At 44.4% G+C, this 18,593-nt stretch overlaps 1 protein-coding gene across 1 annotated transcript in view; it reads left to right on the forward strand.

Annotated features, from left to right (window-relative positions):
- Nucleotides 1-18,593, forward strand: part of PPFIA2 (PTPRF interacting protein alpha 2) — a 439,158-nt gene that overhangs the window by 214,664 nt on the left and 205,901 nt on the right. The window contains exon 4 of the mRNA XM_044280550.1: nucleotides 13,358-13,522. Within this exon, the coding sequence (XP_044136485.1) occupies nucleotides 13,358-13,522 (165 nt within the window). The remainder of the gene's footprint in view (nucleotides 1-13,357; nucleotides 13,523-18,593) is intronic.

Raw genomic sequence — 18,593 nt, forward strand, 5'->3', positions numbered from 1 at the left:
CAGAACAAGAAATGTGCTTGAACGGACACTAAATAACTCGCCCAGCTACAGCACTAAGGACAGATTTAGCGGGATATAAATTTGAGGCCTAGTATTTAGGCGCTGGGTGACAGGTATGGGTTTAGTGCCAGAATTAGACTTGGAAATACACAGTAGCGGGTGTGTGTGAAGTTATTCTGAATGACCCAATGTGCACCTTGAATATTATATACCCTTTTAGGGATAGATTTCAAATAGCTCTGATATAGCAGAAACCACTAAATTATGAAATTGCTAAATTGGGAATTGTATTTCAACCCAGAACAAGAAATGTGCTTGAACGGACACTAAATAACTCGCCCAGCTACAGCACTAAGGACAGATTTAGCGGGATATAAATTTGAGGCCTAGTATTTAGGCGCTGGGTGACAGGTATGGGTTTAGTGCCAGAATTAGACTTGGAAATACACAGTAGCGGGTGTGTGTGAAGTTATTCTGAATGACCCAATGTGCACCTTGAATATTATATACCCTTTTAGGGATAGATTTCAAATAGCTCTGATATAGCAGAAACCACTAAATTATGAAATTGCTAAATTGGGAATTGTATTTCAACCCAGAACAAGAAATGTGCTTGAACGGACACTAAATAACTCGCCCAGCTACAGCACTAGGGACAGATTTAGCTGGATATAAATTTGAGGCCTAGTATTTAGGCGCTGCGTGACAGGTATGGGTTTAGTGACAGAATTAGACTTGGAAATACACAGTAGCGGGTGTGTGTGAAGTTATTCTGAATGACCCAATGTGCACCTTGAATATTATATACCCTTTTAGGGATAGATTTCAAATAGCTCTGATATAGCAGAAACCACTAAATTATGAAATTGCTAAATTGGGAATTGTATTTCAACCCAGAACAAGAAATGTGCTTGAACGGACACTAAATAACTCGCCCAGCTACAGCACTAGGGACAGATTTAGCTGGATATAAATTTGAGGCCTAGTATTTAGGCGCTGGGTGACCGGTATGGATTTAGTGACAGAATTAGACTGGGATATGGCCAAAAAATAAACAGACTATTGCTGGTTAAATGCACTTGGTGTGACAGCTTCACCCTGATGTAGGCTTTAGCCAAAAAACAACCACACCATTGAGGGTTAAATGCACTTGGTGACAGGCGCAGCTTGCCCCTGATTTAGTATATGGCCAAAAAATGAACAGACTATTGCTGGTTAAATGCACTTGGTGTGACAGCTTCACCCTGATGTAGGCTTTAGCCAAAAAACAACCACACCATTGAGGGTTAAATGCACTTGGTGACAGGCGCAGCTTGCCCCTGATTTTGTATATGGCCAAAAAATGAACAGACTATTGCTGGTTAAATGCACTTGGTGTGACAGCTTCACCCTGATGTAGGCTTTAGCCAAAAAACAACCACACCATTGAGGGTTAAATGCACTTGGTCGCAGCTTGTGCTGGCGCACCACAAGACACAAAATGGCCGCCGATCACCCCAGAAAAATGTGACTGACAAACGGTCTGTGCAGCCTAAAAACAGTGAGCAATTGAGGATCAGCAGCTCAATGATCCACAGCTGCAGATCGATCAGTTAATCAAGTCCTTTGGAGGAGTTAATCTGCCTAATCTCGCCCTACTGTCGCAGCCGCAACCTCTCCCTACGCTAATCAGAGCAGAGTGACGGGCGGCGCTATGTGACTCCAGCTTAAATAGAGGCTGGGTCACATGGTGCTCTGGCCAATCACAGCCATGCCAATAGTAGGCATGGCTGTGATGGCCTCTTGGGGCAAGTAGTATGACGCTTGTTGATTGGCTGCTTTGCAGCCTTTCAAAAAGCGCCAAGAAAGCGTCACAAAAGCGCGAAGAAAGCGACGAACACCGAACCCGAACCCGGACTTTTACGAAAATGTCCGGGTTCGGGTCCGTGTCACGGACACCCCAAAATTCGGTACGAACCCGAACTATACAGTTCGAGTTCGCTCATCCCTAGTCTTTACTGAAAAAATACGTAAAACCGGTGGAACCATTGCCTCCTCCTCCTGTTCTGGTCGAGGGAAACTTGGAGTTCGAGATCTCCAGGATTCTCGACTCTAGAATTCTTTGGGGTTCCCTTCAGTACCTGGTGCACTGGAGGGGATACGGCCCTGAAGAGGATGTGGGTTCCGGCGCTGGATGTCAACGCCAGCCGACTGGTGAGGGCTTTTCATAGATCCCATCCGGATAAGGTTGTCCGGGGTGTCCGGAGGTCACCCGTAGAAGGGGGGGGGGGGTACTGTGATGCCCTGCTCTGACTATGTGCGGAGGTCGGCCAGAATAGCTGCTCGTGTTTAGTGTTTTGTTTTGGAGCCGTGCTGGATCTGCCTCCTATCAGGTGCACTGGGTGGGGTCATTAGTTTAAATAGCACTACATCCCAGTGCTCTGAGCGGGTTATAGAAATCTTTCTGGCCTTGGAAGCAAGGAAGGAAGGTTGTCTGTTCCAGCTCTGCAAAGATAAGTGTGGTTTCAGTTTATGTTGTTTGCTTTCTCGGTTGTGTTATGGAGGTCAGTGTTAGGGGGCGGGATGCTGTATAGGTCACTGTTAAGGAAGCTTGCCCCTGAGGAGGTCAATGTCAAGGGAGTGGGGTGCTGTGAAACTTACTGTTAAAGGGGCGGGCTGCTGTGAAGGTCAAAGTTAAGGGGAGGGGCTGATGTGGAGGTCCCATTTTAAGGAGGCGGGGCACTGAGGGAGGGTTCAGTGTTAAGGGGTGAGGGGCTGTGAAGTTCACTGTTAAGGGGGCGGGGTACTGTAGAGGTCACTGTTATGGGGGATACTGTCGATATCTTTTAATGACACACAGAAATATTAAATGAAATAGATGAAATGTACCCGTGCAAAGCCAGGTCCCTCTGCTAGTCTCTTATATACAGTGGGATGCGAAAGTTTGGGCAACCTTGTTAATTGTCATGATTTTCCTGTATAAATCGTTGGTTGTTGCGATAAAAAATGTCGGTTAAATATATCATATAGGAGACACTCACAGTGATATTTGAGAAGTGAAATGAAGTTTATTGGATTTACAGAAAGTGTGCTATAATTGTTTAAACAAAATTAAGCAGGTTCATAAATTTGGGCACCACAAAAAAGAAATTAAATCAATATTTAGTAGATCCGCCTTTTGCAGAAATTACAGCCGCTAAACGCTTCCTGTAGGTTCCAATGATAGTCTGGATTCTGGTTGAAGGTATTTTGGACCATTCCTCTTTACAAAACATCTTTAGTTCATTCAGGTTTGGTGGCTTCCGAGCATGGACAGCTCTCTAAGTCACACCACAGATTTTCAATTATATTCAGGTCTGGGGACTGAGATGGCCATTCCAGAACGTTGTACTTGTTCCTCTGCATAAATGCCTTAGTGGATTTTGAGCAGTGTTTAGGGTCGTTGTCTTGTTGAAAGATCCAGCCCCGGCGCAGCTTCAGCTTTGTCACTGATTCCTGGACATTGGTCTCCAGAATCTGCTGATACTGAGTGGAATCCATGCGTCCCTCAACTTTGCCAAGATTCCCAGTCCCTGCATTGGCCACACAGCCCCACAGCATGATGGAACCACCACCATATTTTACTGTAGGTTGCAGGTGTTTTTCTTGGAATGCTGTGTTCTTTTTCCTCCATGCATAACACCCCTTGTTATGGCCAAATAACTAAATTTTAGTTTCACCAGTCCACAGCACCTTATTCCAAAATGAAGCTGGCTTGTCCAAATGTGCTTTAGCCCACCTCAAGCGGCACTTTTTGTGCGGTGGGCAGAGAAAAGGCTTCCTCTGCATCACTCTCGCATACAGCATCTCCTTGTGTAAAGTGCGCCGAATGGTTAAACGATGCACAGTGACTCCATCTGCAGCAAGATGATGTTGTAGGTCTTTGCTGCTGGTCTGTGGGTTGACTCTGACTGTTCTCACTATTCGTTGCTTCTGTCTATCCGAGATGTTTCTTGGTCAGCCACTTCGAGCCTTAACTTGAACTGAGCCTGTGGTCTTCCATTTCCTCAATATGTTCCTAACTGTGGAAACAGACAGCTGAAATATCTGAGACAGCTTTCTGTATCCTTCCCCTAAACCATGATGGTGAACAATCTTTGTCTTCAGGTCATTTGAGAGTTGTTTTGAGACCCCCATGTTGCTACTCTTCAGAGAAAATTAAAAGAGGAGGGAAACTTACAATTGACCCCCTTAAATACTCTTTCTCATAATTGGATTCACCTGTGTATGTCGGTCAGGGGTCGCTGAGCTTGCCAAGCCAATTTGAGTTCCAATAATTAGTTCTAAAGGTTTTGGAATCAATAAAATGACAACAGTGCCCAAATTTATGCACCTGCCTAATTTTGCTTAACCCCTTAAGGACACAGCCTTTTTACACCTTAGGACCAGGCCATTTTTTGCAAATCTGACCAGTGTCACTTTAAGTGCTGATAACTTTAAAACGCTTTGACTTATCCAGGCCGTTCTGACATTGTTTTTTCGTCACATATTATACTTCATGACACTAGTAAAATTAAGTCCAAAAAAAATTTTTTTTGCACCAAAAAATACCAAATTTATCAAAAATTTTGAAAAATTAGCAAATTTCAAAGTTTCAGTTTCTCTACTTCTGTAATACATAGTAATACCCCCAAAAATTGTGATGACTTTACATTCCCCATATGTCTACTTCATGTGTGAATTATTTTGGGAATGATATTTTATTTTTTGGGGATGTTATAAGGCTTAGAAGTTTAGGAGCAAATCTTGAAATTTTTCTGAAATTTACAAAAACTAAATTTTTAGGGACCATTTCAGGTCTGAAGTCGCTTTGCGAGGCTTACATAATAGAAACCACCCAAAAATGACCCCATCTAAGAAACTACACCCCTCAAGGTATTCAAAAGTGATTTTACATATGTTGTTAACCCTTTAGGTGTTGCACAAGAGTTATTGGCAAATGGGGATGAAATTTGAGAATTTCATTTTTCTGTCTAATATTTCATTTTTACCCATTTTTTCCACTAACAAAGCAAGGGTTAACAGCCAAACAAGACTGTATCTTTATTGCCCTGACTCTGCAGTTTACAGAAACACCCAATATGTGGCCGTAAACTACTGTACGGCCACACAGCGGGGCGTAGAGTGAAAGGTGCGCCGTATGGTTTTTGGAAGGTTGATTTTTATGGACTGGTTTATTTACACCATGTCCCATTTGAAGCCCCCTGATGCACCCCTAGAGTAGAAACTCCCTAAAAGTGACCCCATCTAAGAAACTACACCCCTCAAGGTATTCAAAACTGGTTTTACATACGTCGTTAACCCTTTAGGTGTTGCACAAGAGTTATTGGCAAATGGGGATGAAATTAGAAAATTTCTTTTTTTGCCTTATTTTCCATTTTAACCCATGTTTTCCACTAACAAATCAAGGGTTAACAGCCAAACAAGACTGTATCTTTATTGCCCTGACTCTGCCGTTTACAGAAACACCCAATATGTGACCGCAAACTACTGTACGGCCACACAGCGGGGCGTAGAGTGAAAGGTGCGCCGTATGGTTTTTGGAGGGCTGATTTTTATGGACTGGTTTATTTACACCATGTCCCATTTGAAGCCCCCTGATGCACCCCTGGAGTAGAAACTCCCTAAAAGTGACCCCATCTAAGAAACTACACCCCTCAAGGTATTCAAAACTGGTTTTACATATGTCGTTAACCCTTTAGATGTTGCACAAGAGTTATTGGCAAATGGGGATGAAATTTGAAAATTTCATTTTTTTGCCTTATTTTCCATTTTAACCCATGTTTTCCACTAACAAAGCAAGGGTTAACAGCCAAACAAGACTGTATCTTTATTACCCTGACTCTGCCGTTTACAGAAACACCCAATATGTGGCCGTACACTACTGTACGGCCACACAGCGGGGCATAGAGTGAAAGGTGCGCCGTTTGGTTTTTGGAGGGCTGATTTTTATGGACCGGTTTATTTACACCAGTGTCCCTGTTGCAAGCCCCCTGATGCACCCCTGGAGTAGAAACTCCCTAAAAGTGACCCCATCTAAGAAACTACACCCCTCAAGGTATTCAAAACTGGTTTTACATACGTCGTTAACCCTTTAGGTGTTGCACAAGAGTTATTGGCAAATGGGGATGAAATTGGAAAATTTCATTTTTTTGCCTTATTTTCCATTTTAACCCATGTTTTCTACTAACAAAGCAAGGGTTAACAGCCAAACAAGACGGTATCTTTATTACCCTGACTCTGCCGTTTACAGAAACACCCAATATGTGGCCGTACACTACTGTACGGCCACACAGCGGGGCGTAGAGTGAAAGGTGCGCCGTTTGGTTTTTGGAGGGCTGATTTTTATGGACCGGTTTATTTACACCGTGTCCTGTTTCAACCCCCCTGATGCACCCCTGGAGTCGAAACTCCCTAAAAGTGACCCCATTTTGGAAACTACGTGATAAGGTGGCATTTTTTGGGGGAGTATTTTTAGGGCAAATATAATTTTTGGTTGCTCTATATTACATTTTTGTGAGGCAAGGTTACCAAAAATTGAAATTCTGATATTTCATCTCCATTTGCCATTAACTGTTGAGGAACACCTAAAGGGTTAATAAAGTTTGTATAATCATTTTTGAATACCTTGAGGGGTGTAGTTTCTTAGATGGGGTCAATTTTAGGGAGTTTTTACTCTAGGGGGGCATCAGGGGGGCTTCAAAAGGGATATGGTGTCAATAAAAAAGGCCATCAAAATCGGCCTTCCAGAAACCATGTCGGTCCTTTCCTTTTGCGGCCTCCCTTTTACGGATACAGCAGTTTACGACCACAAATGTGGCGTTTCTGTAAACTGCAGTATCAGGGTAATAAATTTTAACTTTTGTTTGGTTGTTAACACTTGTTTTGTTACCGGAAAAAACGGACTGAAATGGAAAAGTGCCAAAAATAGCGGTTTTGGCACCGTTTTTTTTTTTTTTTTAACCGTGTTAATCTGGGTAGTTAGGTCATGGGATATTGTTATAGAGGAGATTCTTACGGACGCGGCAATATCTAATAAGTCTACTTTTTTTTTACAATTATTTAGGTTTTTGACTATATTATCTTTTTTGATACAACATTTTTTTGGGTATCTCTAAAGTCTAAGTGTCATTTTTTTTATTTTCTTTTAGCCAATTATCTTATGTGGGGGCTCATTTTTTGCGGGATGAGCGGCCGGTTTTATTGGCACTATTTTGGGGGCTATATGACTTTTTGATCGCTTGCTATTAAACTTTTTGTTATGTAAGGTGACAAAAAAAATATTTTTTTGCACCTATTTTTTTTTTTTTTTTTACTGTGTTAATCTGGGGGGTTGGGTCATGGGGTATTTTTATAGAGGAGATTCTTACGGACGCGGCGATACCTAATAAGTCAACTTTTTTTTACAATTATTTAGGTTTTAGACTATATTATCCTTTTTGATACCCTAAAAAAAATTTTGTATCTCTAAAGTCTAAGAGTCATTTTCTATTTTTTTTTTTTATCTGATTATCTTATGTGGGGGCTCATTTTTTGCGGGATGAGATGACGGTTTTATTGGCACTAATTTGGGGGCTATATGACTTTTTGATCGCTTGCTATTAAACTTTTTATTATGTAAGGTGACAAAAAAAAAACTTTTTTTGCACCTTTTTATTTTTTTTCTGGACCGTGTTAATCTGGGGGGTTAGGTCATGGGGCATTTTTATAGAGGAGATTATTACCGACGCGGCAATACCTATGTCTACTTTTAATAAATTATTTTAGTTTTTTTGGGTGTCTCAAGTCTGAGAACCATTTTTTTTTATCCGATGTCAGTGCTAAATTGGGATATAAATTTAGTACTCCATGGAAGTGTGATACTCCCTGAAGCAACCGTCAATGCAGAGGCCCGGATGATCGGGGCATGTGTCGCACTGAGTAGTCGTGTCCTTCCGTATCCCCCTCCTGCGACACACTCTGCACTTTTTTTGGGTTCGTCCCTTCTTTCCAGTATGGGGGACCACACCTGGAAAGTGTTGGCCAGGGACGATCCGGGCGCCTACAGTTCCCGAGGTACTCCGGCCTGCTCTTTCCCGGTCCGAAAAGATCAGGGCCTTGAGGACTGCCTCATAGAACTGGAGGAATGTCCCTGTGCTGCCAGCGCTTCGGGATAGTACAAAAGAGTTGTACATGGCAACCTGTACCAAGTAGACCGCAACTTTTTTGTACCATGCCCGGGTTTTGCGCATGGCGTTATATGGCTTGAGGACTTGATCCGAGAGATCAACTCCTCCCATATACTGATTGTAGGCGACGATACAATCGGGCTTGAGGACCGTTGCCGCGGTACCTCGCACAGGGACAGGGGTGATGCCGTTACCATGAATTGTGGACAGCATAAGGACATCCCTCTTGTCCTTATACCTGACCAGCAACAGGTTTCCAGTGGTAAGGGCACGGGTCTCACCCCTGGGGATAGGTGCCTGGAGGGGGTGGGCAGGGAGGCCGTGTTGATTTTTCCGCACGGTCCCTCAAGCGGACGTGGATCTGGCGGCAAGGGACTGGAACAAGGGGATACTGGTATAAAAGTTATCCACGTACAAGTGGTAACCCTTATCCAGCAGTGGGTGCATAAGGTCCCACACAAGTTTCCCGGTAACACCCAGAGTGGGGGGACATTCTGGGGGTTGAATCCGGGAATCTCGCCCCTCGTATACACGAAATTTGTAAGTGTACCCTGAGGTACTCTCACAAATTTTGTATAGCTTCACGCCATACCTCGCCCGCTTGGAAGGCACATACTGGCGGAAAATGAGTCTCCCCTTGAACGCAATGAGAGACTCATCAACCACGACCTCCCTTCCAGGTACATAGGCCTCCATGAATTTGGCCCCAAAGTGATCGATGACCGGCCGTATCTTGTACAGACGGTCATGGGCAGGATCACCTCGGGGTGGACATGCTGCATTATCGGAATAATGCAGACATTTCCGGATGGCCTCAAACCGGGAGCGTGTCATAACTGTACTGTAAAGTGGGGTCTGATATAGGACGTCCCCACTCCAGTACAGCCTGGCACTGGGTTTCTTGACCAGGCCCATATGCAGCACGAGGCCCCAAAATGTCCTCATTTCGGCTGCACTGACCGGCGTCCAGCCACCGGGCCTGGCCAAAAAGGAGCCCGGGTGTTGAGCGACGAACTGTTGGGCGTACAGATTCGTCTGCTCCACCATCAGATTTACCAGTGGGTCACTGAAAAAATGACAAAAAAAGTCATATTCAGTGTAGCCCACTGTGGAAATCTGGATTCCTGATTGGCCTACGAAATCGGGAATCACGGGCTCGTATCGCTCTGGGCTACACCAGACAAGTTCACCGGCAGGGTGCTCCGGTGGATTTAACTGGTGGGCCGGGAAACCAGTACGAGCCCCAGAGCTGCTCGTACTAGTGTGGGCCACAGGGTCCCTAACATGGCGGTCCCCTTGCTCCTGCCTGGCGGCGTCTCCGCCGCCTTGGGGGCTCATCATCATCGCTAGATGATGAGGAGGATGCGGATGACAACAGGAATGTGGGGTCATCCTCATCCTCACTGGGACTCTCGGACTCGGAGGCAAGCTGGGCGTATGCCTCCTTGGCCGAGAATGTCCGGCGGGCCATAGGGGAGTGTGTGTCTGCGTGTATATGTGCGTGTGTGTAACTCTTTATTTGGTGTGCGTGTGTGAGGGGGCACGGGTGTTCACGAACTCACCCTAAAACTAACAGAAAAAATAAATAAACTAACTAAAAAAAGGGCAAAAAATGTGGGGAAAAAAATTCAAAACTGCTGATCAACCGTCCGAAGTTGATCAGCGGTGGGGTGTGCGATGCGCTAACAGTGGCCGGACGCTAAGTGCCGGCCACAGTCAGCGAACTCAAAAAAAAAAAAAAGCACCCCAAAAAAGGTGGGGGGGGGGGGGCAAGTGGCAGGGGGAGGGGGGCAAGTGGCAGCACCCCTGGGGGGTCTAGGGTCACACAGCTGGGGTGATGCAATAAAAGTTCAAAAAAACTACCTTTCCCTTTTTTTTCCCTGCCTAAACCAAACTTTCCCTAGCTGTCCCTATGTACCTGATGGGGTGCTGGGGGCAGAGATCGGGTCCTGGGGGGGCACAGATCGGGTGCAGGCAGCGGTGCAGCGGTGGCAGCAGACACGTGCAGGCAGCTCCTCTCTCCTCCGGCTCCGGAACACAAAAGGAGGAGGAGAGGGGCGCCTGCCTCTTTTGAATCTGCCGCCGGACCGCCCACAGACCAATCAGAAAGCGATCCTGAGTGGTGATGTCACCATCACCACTCAGGATCGCTGGATGGTGATTGGTGGAGTGAAATCACACCACCATCACCATCCTGTTCCGGGTTATCGGGTCTTCAGAGACCCGAATAACCCGGAAACGCAGAAAACCGCAGGTCTGAATTGACCTGCGGTTTTCTGCGATCGCATACATGGGGGGGTCACCGGACCCCCCGACGCATTTGCCCCAAGTGCCTGCTCAATGATTTGAGCAGGCACGGGGTTCCGATCGCCGCCGGCCGCGCGGCGGTGATTGAAAATGCACAGGGCGTACATGTACGCCCTGTGTCCTTAAGTACCAGGGCACAAGGGCGTACCTGTACGCCCTGTGTCCTTAAGGGGTTAAACAATTATAGCACACTTTCTGTAAATCCAATAAACTTAATTTACTTCTCAAATATCACTGTGTGTGTCTCCTATATGATATATTTAACTGACATTTTTTATCATAACAACCAACGATTTATACAGGAAAATCATGACGATTAACAAGGTTGCCCAAACTTTCGCATCCCACTGTATTGTATATAAAAATGAGTTTCTGTCTGTCTGTCTGTCTGTTCGTCTGTCTGTCTGTTCTTTATGCATGACCAAACGACTGGACCGATATTCACCAAATTTGGCACACAGGTACATCAGGTGTCCGGGGAGGTTTTAGACCGGGTCTCAGCTCTCTAGCACGTACCGTTCCTGAGATTTTCCCAGAAAATTACCTGCATTAGCCAATAGAAGCCTGCAAGTCTTTCACTCATATCCCAACTGCCATACACTCGGTCACATGTCCCTTATCAGCCAATAGAAGCTCACAGGCCCTTAGTCTCCACATACACACAGTTTTACTCCAGGTTTCCATAACAACCCAGCCATTTTTCTTCACTGCTGTACGTCAGTTTTAGGCTAGGGCTACACAACGACAATAAGTCGCACTGACACATAGTACACAACTACACTACTATATGCATCCATCTTGGATGGATTTTTTGCAACTGTCGTGTTACAGTTGCAGCATGTCGCAAGTCGCAGTGTGACAGCTTAGCCTATCATTATAAAAATTATTGCGCGGCATTGGTGCGACAAAATGTTGGAGGTCACTGTTAAGGGGGCAGGCCCACTATTAAAGGGGTAGCTGCTGTGGAGGTCACTGTTAAGGAGCAAGTGCCACTATTAATGGGGAAACTGCTGTGGAGGTCCCTGTTAAAGGGGCAGGCACTGTGGAGGTCACTGTTAAGGGGGCAGGGGCCACTATTTAAGGGGCAGCTGCTATGGAGGTCACTGTTAAGTCAGCAGGATACTATGAGGTCACTGTTAAGGATGCGGGTTACTGTGCAGGTCACTGTTAAGGGAACAGGGTACTGTGGCAGTCACTGTTAAAGGGACGGGTGCTGTGGAGGTCTCTGTTAAGGGACAGGGAACAGTGAACGTCACAGATAAGGGGACGGCCCCCTATGGAGGTCAGTGTTAAGGGGCGGGGTGCGGTATAGGTCGCAATTGAGGGGACGAGCCCCTGAGGAGGTCAATGTCAAGGGAGTTTGGTGCTGTAAAACTCACTGTTAAAGGGGTGGGCTGCTGTGAAGGTCAAAGTTAAGGGAATGGACTGCTGTGGAGGTCCCATTTTAAGGAGGCGGGGCACTGTGGGGGGTCAGTGTTGAGGGGTGAGGGGTGCTGTAGAGGTCACTGTTATGGGGGATACTGTTGATATCTATTAACGACACACAGAAACATTAAATACAAAATAGATGAAATATACCTATACATAGGCCGGGTCCTTCTGCTAGTAAATTTATAAAACTCAGTACACACGATATGCTAGCATTATCATGCCATAAACATTTTCCCTCATTCAAAAATGCAAGTTTCAGTGGGACATACTTACATTTTCTAAACTTGGTCGATGTCCCCCCCACCCCCTTGTAGCCTTGTAGGTAAAGAGGTTTTCTAGAACTAGATGTTCCAAATCGCTCCAAAAATTTACAAGTTTGCAATAAATTGCACCAATTTGCAGCAAATTTTGTTGCCGTTTATGAGAGTACTGTGGCCTGCTAAATGTGGATCAGTGTGTTTTTTTTCCCTATGGCTCTTTTGTTATATATAGTGGGGAACAGTTATCAAAACTGGTGTACAGGAATACTGACAGTAGCTCATAGCGACCAATCAGATCAATCCTTTCATTTTCCAAAGGAGCTCTGAAAAATGAAAGGTGGAATCTGTTTGGTTGCTATGGGTAACTAAGACAGTTTTCCTTTTCACCAGTTTTGATAAATTTCTTCCAGTAGCTTTACATTGGAAGTAACAAATGCATGGAATTAAAATGCATATCTTTAAACAGTGGGGAAGATTTATCAAAATTGGTGCAAAGGAGAAAATTCTTAGTTGCCCATAGCAACCAGATTGATCCTTTAATTTTCCAAAAAAAGCTCTGAAAACTAAAAGGTGTAATCCCACTGGTTGCTATGGGCAAGGAAGCAAGTTTTTCTTTGCAGCAGTATTGATTCATTTTCCCCCACTATTTGTAAAAGGTCACAAAAAGGCAGCAAAAAAACATATGTCACATGAAATAAAAAACACATGTATTTTATTTTTCTGGTGGTTGTCTCACTGAAATAAAAATACCAAGAAACAATATTTAAAGGTGTTGTCCAGCCTTTAATAAGTGATGGCTTATCCTCAGGATGGGCCATCACTAGCTAATTGTCAGGGGTCCAACACCCAACACCCTGACTTTAATGGGAGCAGCGCTGTAGTAGTAAGCTGTATAGCAATGGAGCGATACAGAACAGCAGATCGGTAGGGATGTGGGGTGTTGGATCCTCGCCGATCAGCTAGAGATGGCCTATGCAGAAAATATTCCATCACTTACTAAAGGCTGCATTTTTAATTGCAAAAAGTGTTCTGCATAAGTGGGTATCCAGGCTTTAGGAAAATACTGTACCTGCACATGGGATAGCTTAATGGAAAAAGAAACCACACTGTATAGTGGCAGGGATTTAATTTTTTACAAAAAAGAGTAAGGATTATATCTCTGTATTACAACAGCTTTTATTGGAGCATCTGGAGTGCCTTGTTTCAAGACACGAGAGGTCGTTGAGGATGACGGTGGTTAAACGGCAAGCACAGTCTCCCTCAGGTGTTTCCAGTGAAGTGGAAGTTCTCAAAGCTCTGAAATCACTGTTTGAGCACCATAAAGCTCTAGATGAAAAGGTATGTTATTTCTTTTATAAATTTTGGTCTTAATGCTGCACATGCTATCTGTGGGTATGACCATGGTCACTGTCTCAAGTCTGAGTCTTCTTTGTCAATATTTATGCAAGATTTATCAAATAGTGCATGTTTGATATGTTTGGTAAACCTTAAATATGTCTAAGGCCTCATGCACAGCGACCGTTGGGTGCATCTGCGGCCGTTGTTCCGTTCTCCGTTTTTTTTTCGCGGAACCATTGACTTTCAATGGGTCCGTGGAAAAATCAGAAAATGCACAGTTTTGCAGCCGCATCCGTGATCCGTGAACCTGTCCTATTTTTTTGACGGACAACGGTTCACGGACCCTTACAAGTCAATGGGTCCGTGAAAGAACACGGATGCACACAAGATTGTCATCCGCGTCCGTGATCCGTGGCCGTAGGTTACTTTCATACAGATGGATCCGAAGATCCTTCTGCATAAAAGCTTTTTCAGAGCTGAGTTTTCACTTTGTGAAAACTCAGATCCGACAGTATATTCTAACACAGAGGCGTTCCCATAGTGATGGGGACGCTTCTAGTTAGAATATACTTTGAACTGTGTACATGACTGCCCCCTGCTGCCTGGCAGGGTTAATTGTGCGTATCATAGCCCCCTGTAGGAGATCATGTGCTGCCAGGCAGGAGGGGGCAGACCCCCCTCCCTCCCCAGTTTTAAATTCATTGGTGGCCAGTGGGCCCCCTCCCTCCCTTGTATTTAACACATTGGTGGCCAGTGCGGCCGACCCCCCTCCCTCCCCTGTAGTTAACACATTGGTGGCCAGTGCGGCCGGACCCCCCCTCCCTCCCCTGTAGTACTGTAGATTCATTGGTGGCCAGTGGGCCCCCCCCCCTCCCTCCCCTTCCTAATTAAAATCTCCCCCCCTATCATTGGTAGCAGCGGAGAGTACCGATCGGAGTCCCAGTTTAATCGCTGGGGCTCCGATCGGTAACCATGGCAATCAGGACGCTACTGCAGTCCTGGTTGCCATGGTTACTTAGCAATTTTTAGAAGCATTATACTTACATGTGAGCTGCGATGTCTGTGACCGGCCGGCACTCCTCCTACTGGTAAGTGACAGGTCTGTGCTAAAGCAATGCGCCGCACAGACCTTTCACTTACCAGTAGGAGGAGCGCCCGGCCGGTCACAGACATCGCAGCTCGCAGGTAAGTATAATGCTTCTAAAAATTGCTAAGTAACCATGGCAACCAGGACTGCAGTAGCGATGTGTTAACTACAGGGGAGGGAGGGGGGGGCGGCCGCACTGGCCACCAATGTGTTAACTACAGGGGAGGGAGGGGGGGCCGGCCGCACTGTCCACCAATGAGTTAAATACAGGGGGAGGAGAGGGGGGGTCTGCCCCTGCTGCCTGGCAGCACCTACCAGGCAGCAGGGGGCAGTCATGTACACAGTTCTTTTAGTATATTCTAACTTGAAGCGTCCCCATCACCATGGGAACGCCTCTGTGTTAGAATATACTGTCGGATCTGAGTTTCACAATCTAACTCAAATCCGATGGTATATTCTAACATAGAGGCGTTCCCATGGTGATTGGGATGCTTCAAGTTAAAATATACCATCTGATTGGAGAAAACTCTGATCCGATGGTATAAAAGGGACTCCTGACTTTACATTGAAAGTCAATGGGGGACGGATACGTTTGCAATTGCACCATATTGTGTCAACGTCAAACGGATCCGTCCCCATTGACTTTGTATTGTAATTCAGGACGGATTCGTTTGGCTCCGCACGGCCAGACGGACACCAAAACATCATGTCTGTGGATCCTCCAAAAATCAAGGAAGACCCACAGACGAAAAAAAGGTCACGAATCACGGACCTACGGACCCCGTTTTTGCGGACCTTAAAAAAAAAAACGGTTGTGTGCATGAGGCCTAAGGATGATACTTCAAGTTTTGTACCACCCTCCATGCTGGAGTGAGTTTGCGACATTTGTGTGTCTTTTTAATTTCTTAAACCTGGCAAATACTTTATTAGTATAAATTATGTTCATTTTTGAACAAGTAAGCCCAAAAAGTCACAAAGCCCTACAAAAATGCAGCAAAAAACTTGCAAATTTTCAATAGTAAATCTGCCCCAGTGTGTCTTACCACTAGAGTTTTCTTCATGGCTTTTTTTCCCTGTAGAGAAGATGTCTGAAAAAAATGCCAAGAGCAACAGCATGCCACGTTTTTGGAAGGGAATCAGAAAGGCAAAAAACACCACCTAATTAACAAAATGCCAGAAGCAAAAAAATAAAAAAAATTGTCATTTTTCCATTTTCAACTAACATCTGGAGCTAGTGTGTGTTTTTACTGCAAAAAAAAAAAAACACATCAAAATGTGCTAGTGCAAAAAATGCTGCAAAATTGCTGGAAAAACACCACTCACGACACTGAAAAACTAAGTGAAAGCATCCTCAATCATGTGGCATCTTAAAGGAGTTGTCCAAAACCTAGAACAAATTTACTGGGGTCGGGGGGGGTTGGGATTAGGGGAGTGTTAAAATAAAATAAAGACCCACCTGTCAGATTTTCCTGGTTCCTGCGGTGCTGTGACCAGCCTGTTGTTTCTGTCCCACCTGAAGTTTCCTGCAGTCTACATTCACATCACTGCTTCCAGTCAGTCATTGATCTCAGTGGTGATGTGGCATGAGCATGCTGAACCTCAGTGCACATGTCACTGCTAAGGATATTGATTGGAAAGAACTGGAAATGGTGCAGCTGGATGCCAAGGAGCTGGAACTGGGATTTTTTGGCACTATTCTCATCAAACCCATTAAAGGGGTTGTCCGGGTTCAGAGATTCCTCCATTTTCACCCCGGCAGCCCCCCTGACTTGAGCATCGGAGCAGTTCATGCTCTGATTCTCTCCTTTGCCCTGCATTAAATCGCTCAGGGCAAATGCATTTTTTTAAAGATCTGGTGACGTACCGGGCTCTCCATGGGCTGCCAGGAAGCCTGGTGATGTCACCATCACTGTTGGGCGGGATTTAGCGCTGCCCTAGCCCGCCCATCAGAGCCGGTGACGTCACTGAACACACTGGGCGATTTAGCGCAGGGCAAGGGAGCGCCTCGGAGCATGAGATGTTCCGATGCTAGCCTCAGGGGGGCTGCCTGGGTGAACCCGTACAACCCTTTTAATATACCAAAATGATTACTCCTCGCATATAATATAAGTTCATTCTTTATTATTAAAAATAAAAAAGTCAATACATATTATAATCAAATACATACAGTGGTAGCAGTGCAGGACAATGCTGCGACAAGTACAAATCCACCCTCCCCACAAAACTCCTATAGTTGGCTGTTATACCATCAAAGTTACATGGAGTGTGCACCAGGATCTGAGTCTAATTACTGTGTAGTGCACATGTAAATTACATACCTCACACATCTCATATAGTAGCCTTATGCTAAAACATATAATCTGCTCCTATGCTACCAGTGCGGTTCTCATTACCTATTATATGGAGTCTTCAACAGGATATACTCACAAGTGCAAAGAAATGAACCTTGCAATGTATAGCAATCACACCAATGTCCTGAATAACAGGATCATTGGTGATGCAGAATGAGCATAAGGAGAACAAATACTGACCAGGAGCCGAGGGGGAGAGAGGATGCCAACCCGACGCGCGTTTCGCTTCTTCACCCTCCCTGAAGTGACGGAAAATCATATTTATGACCAACATTAGGTTCTAGTGTTTGTACCTGGTAATGTCTAATGTTACCGGTTGTTAACAAGACTGCAAAACTGGACTTCACCTATAGCAATCACCTTTCCTGGGAACAAATGGTGTCTACCATCAAGACTTACAATAGGACTTACAGCAGTTTTGGGGGTGATTGCCCCTCATCAATGCAGAGCAGAGGGTACTGGCTTAACTGGGTGAGAGGCCTAGGTCAGGATTTGGGGAATACGATATTTCCTTATGAAGAGTGCCCTAACTGGCGTGAGGAGCCTTATAGGCTTTTTACATGTATAGTAAAGTGTAATCACTTCAAGGTTGTTTAGCATCTTAAACGTTTTGTAGTCTGTAAAAAAGTTTTAAGCATATGTTAATATAGTTTTAAAGAGAGTTTATCTCCTAGATTTTTTTTTTTTTACTAATGAAAACCAGATACTGAAACATGGTTTTGTATGGCTATACCGTAACACTAGCTTCTTAAAGGGTCACTAACTTTTCAAAAAACATTTGATAAGTCATAGAGACAAACATTTAGATTGGTGGTGGTCTGATCACTGTTCTCTATAATGAGATGACAGAAGTGCGTGCATATCATGCTCTCTCGCTGCATGAGATGGGCTCCATAGACGTCTATGTGCCGGTCTTGATTTTGTGCTGTGCATGAGTAGAAAGTGATATGGGCAGGTTTCACTTCCATCGTTCTAGAGACAGCCACCAGTCTAAACGTCTATATGGCATATCAAAAGTTTTTTGAAAAGTTAGTGACTCATTAAGCAGCTAGAGTTACAGTATAGCTATACAAAACCATGTTTCAGTATCTGGTTTTGTCTTTCTTTGTAATTTCTTTAAATAAGGTTTAACCCAAACTATCCAAGCAGTGTTTCTACTTGGATGAATGCAAGGCTGTGCTATGTAAATCAGACTTCACAGGCAGCAACATTAGGAGGCAGAGAAGATATATTTGGCATCATTATGAAACCAGGGCATATGCTCAGTTGTTGCTAACAACAACCTTACAATCTGTTCCATCTACATAACTACCTAAAATTAGTCATTTTATAAACTACTAAACATTTATAGACCATAAATTTATACTAAAGGTCTGAACCAGTCACTGACTAATATGCTCCTTCTTGGAGTTTTGAGCAAATCCTGATTTTTAAGTATTAACTTTTTAAATATTAACTGCCATAAATGTTTAATATTAGAATACCCCGTTAATTAGGAAGAGTGCATACACAAAAAGATAGTACCACCAATACTGTTTTTCACATTTTAAATAGTGAAATAGTTTAAATTGTTTGTATTGTCAGAAATATTGTGTTTGCTAAGTCTATAGCATTTACAACTGAGAATTAGAAT

The sequence above is a fragment of the Bufo gargarizans genome, chromosome 2, assembly GCF_014858855.1.
Source record: "Bufo gargarizans isolate SCDJY-AF-19 chromosome 2, ASM1485885v1, whole genome shotgun sequence".
Taxonomy (NCBI): domain Eukaryota; kingdom Metazoa; phylum Chordata; class Amphibia; order Anura; family Bufonidae; genus Bufo; species Bufo gargarizans.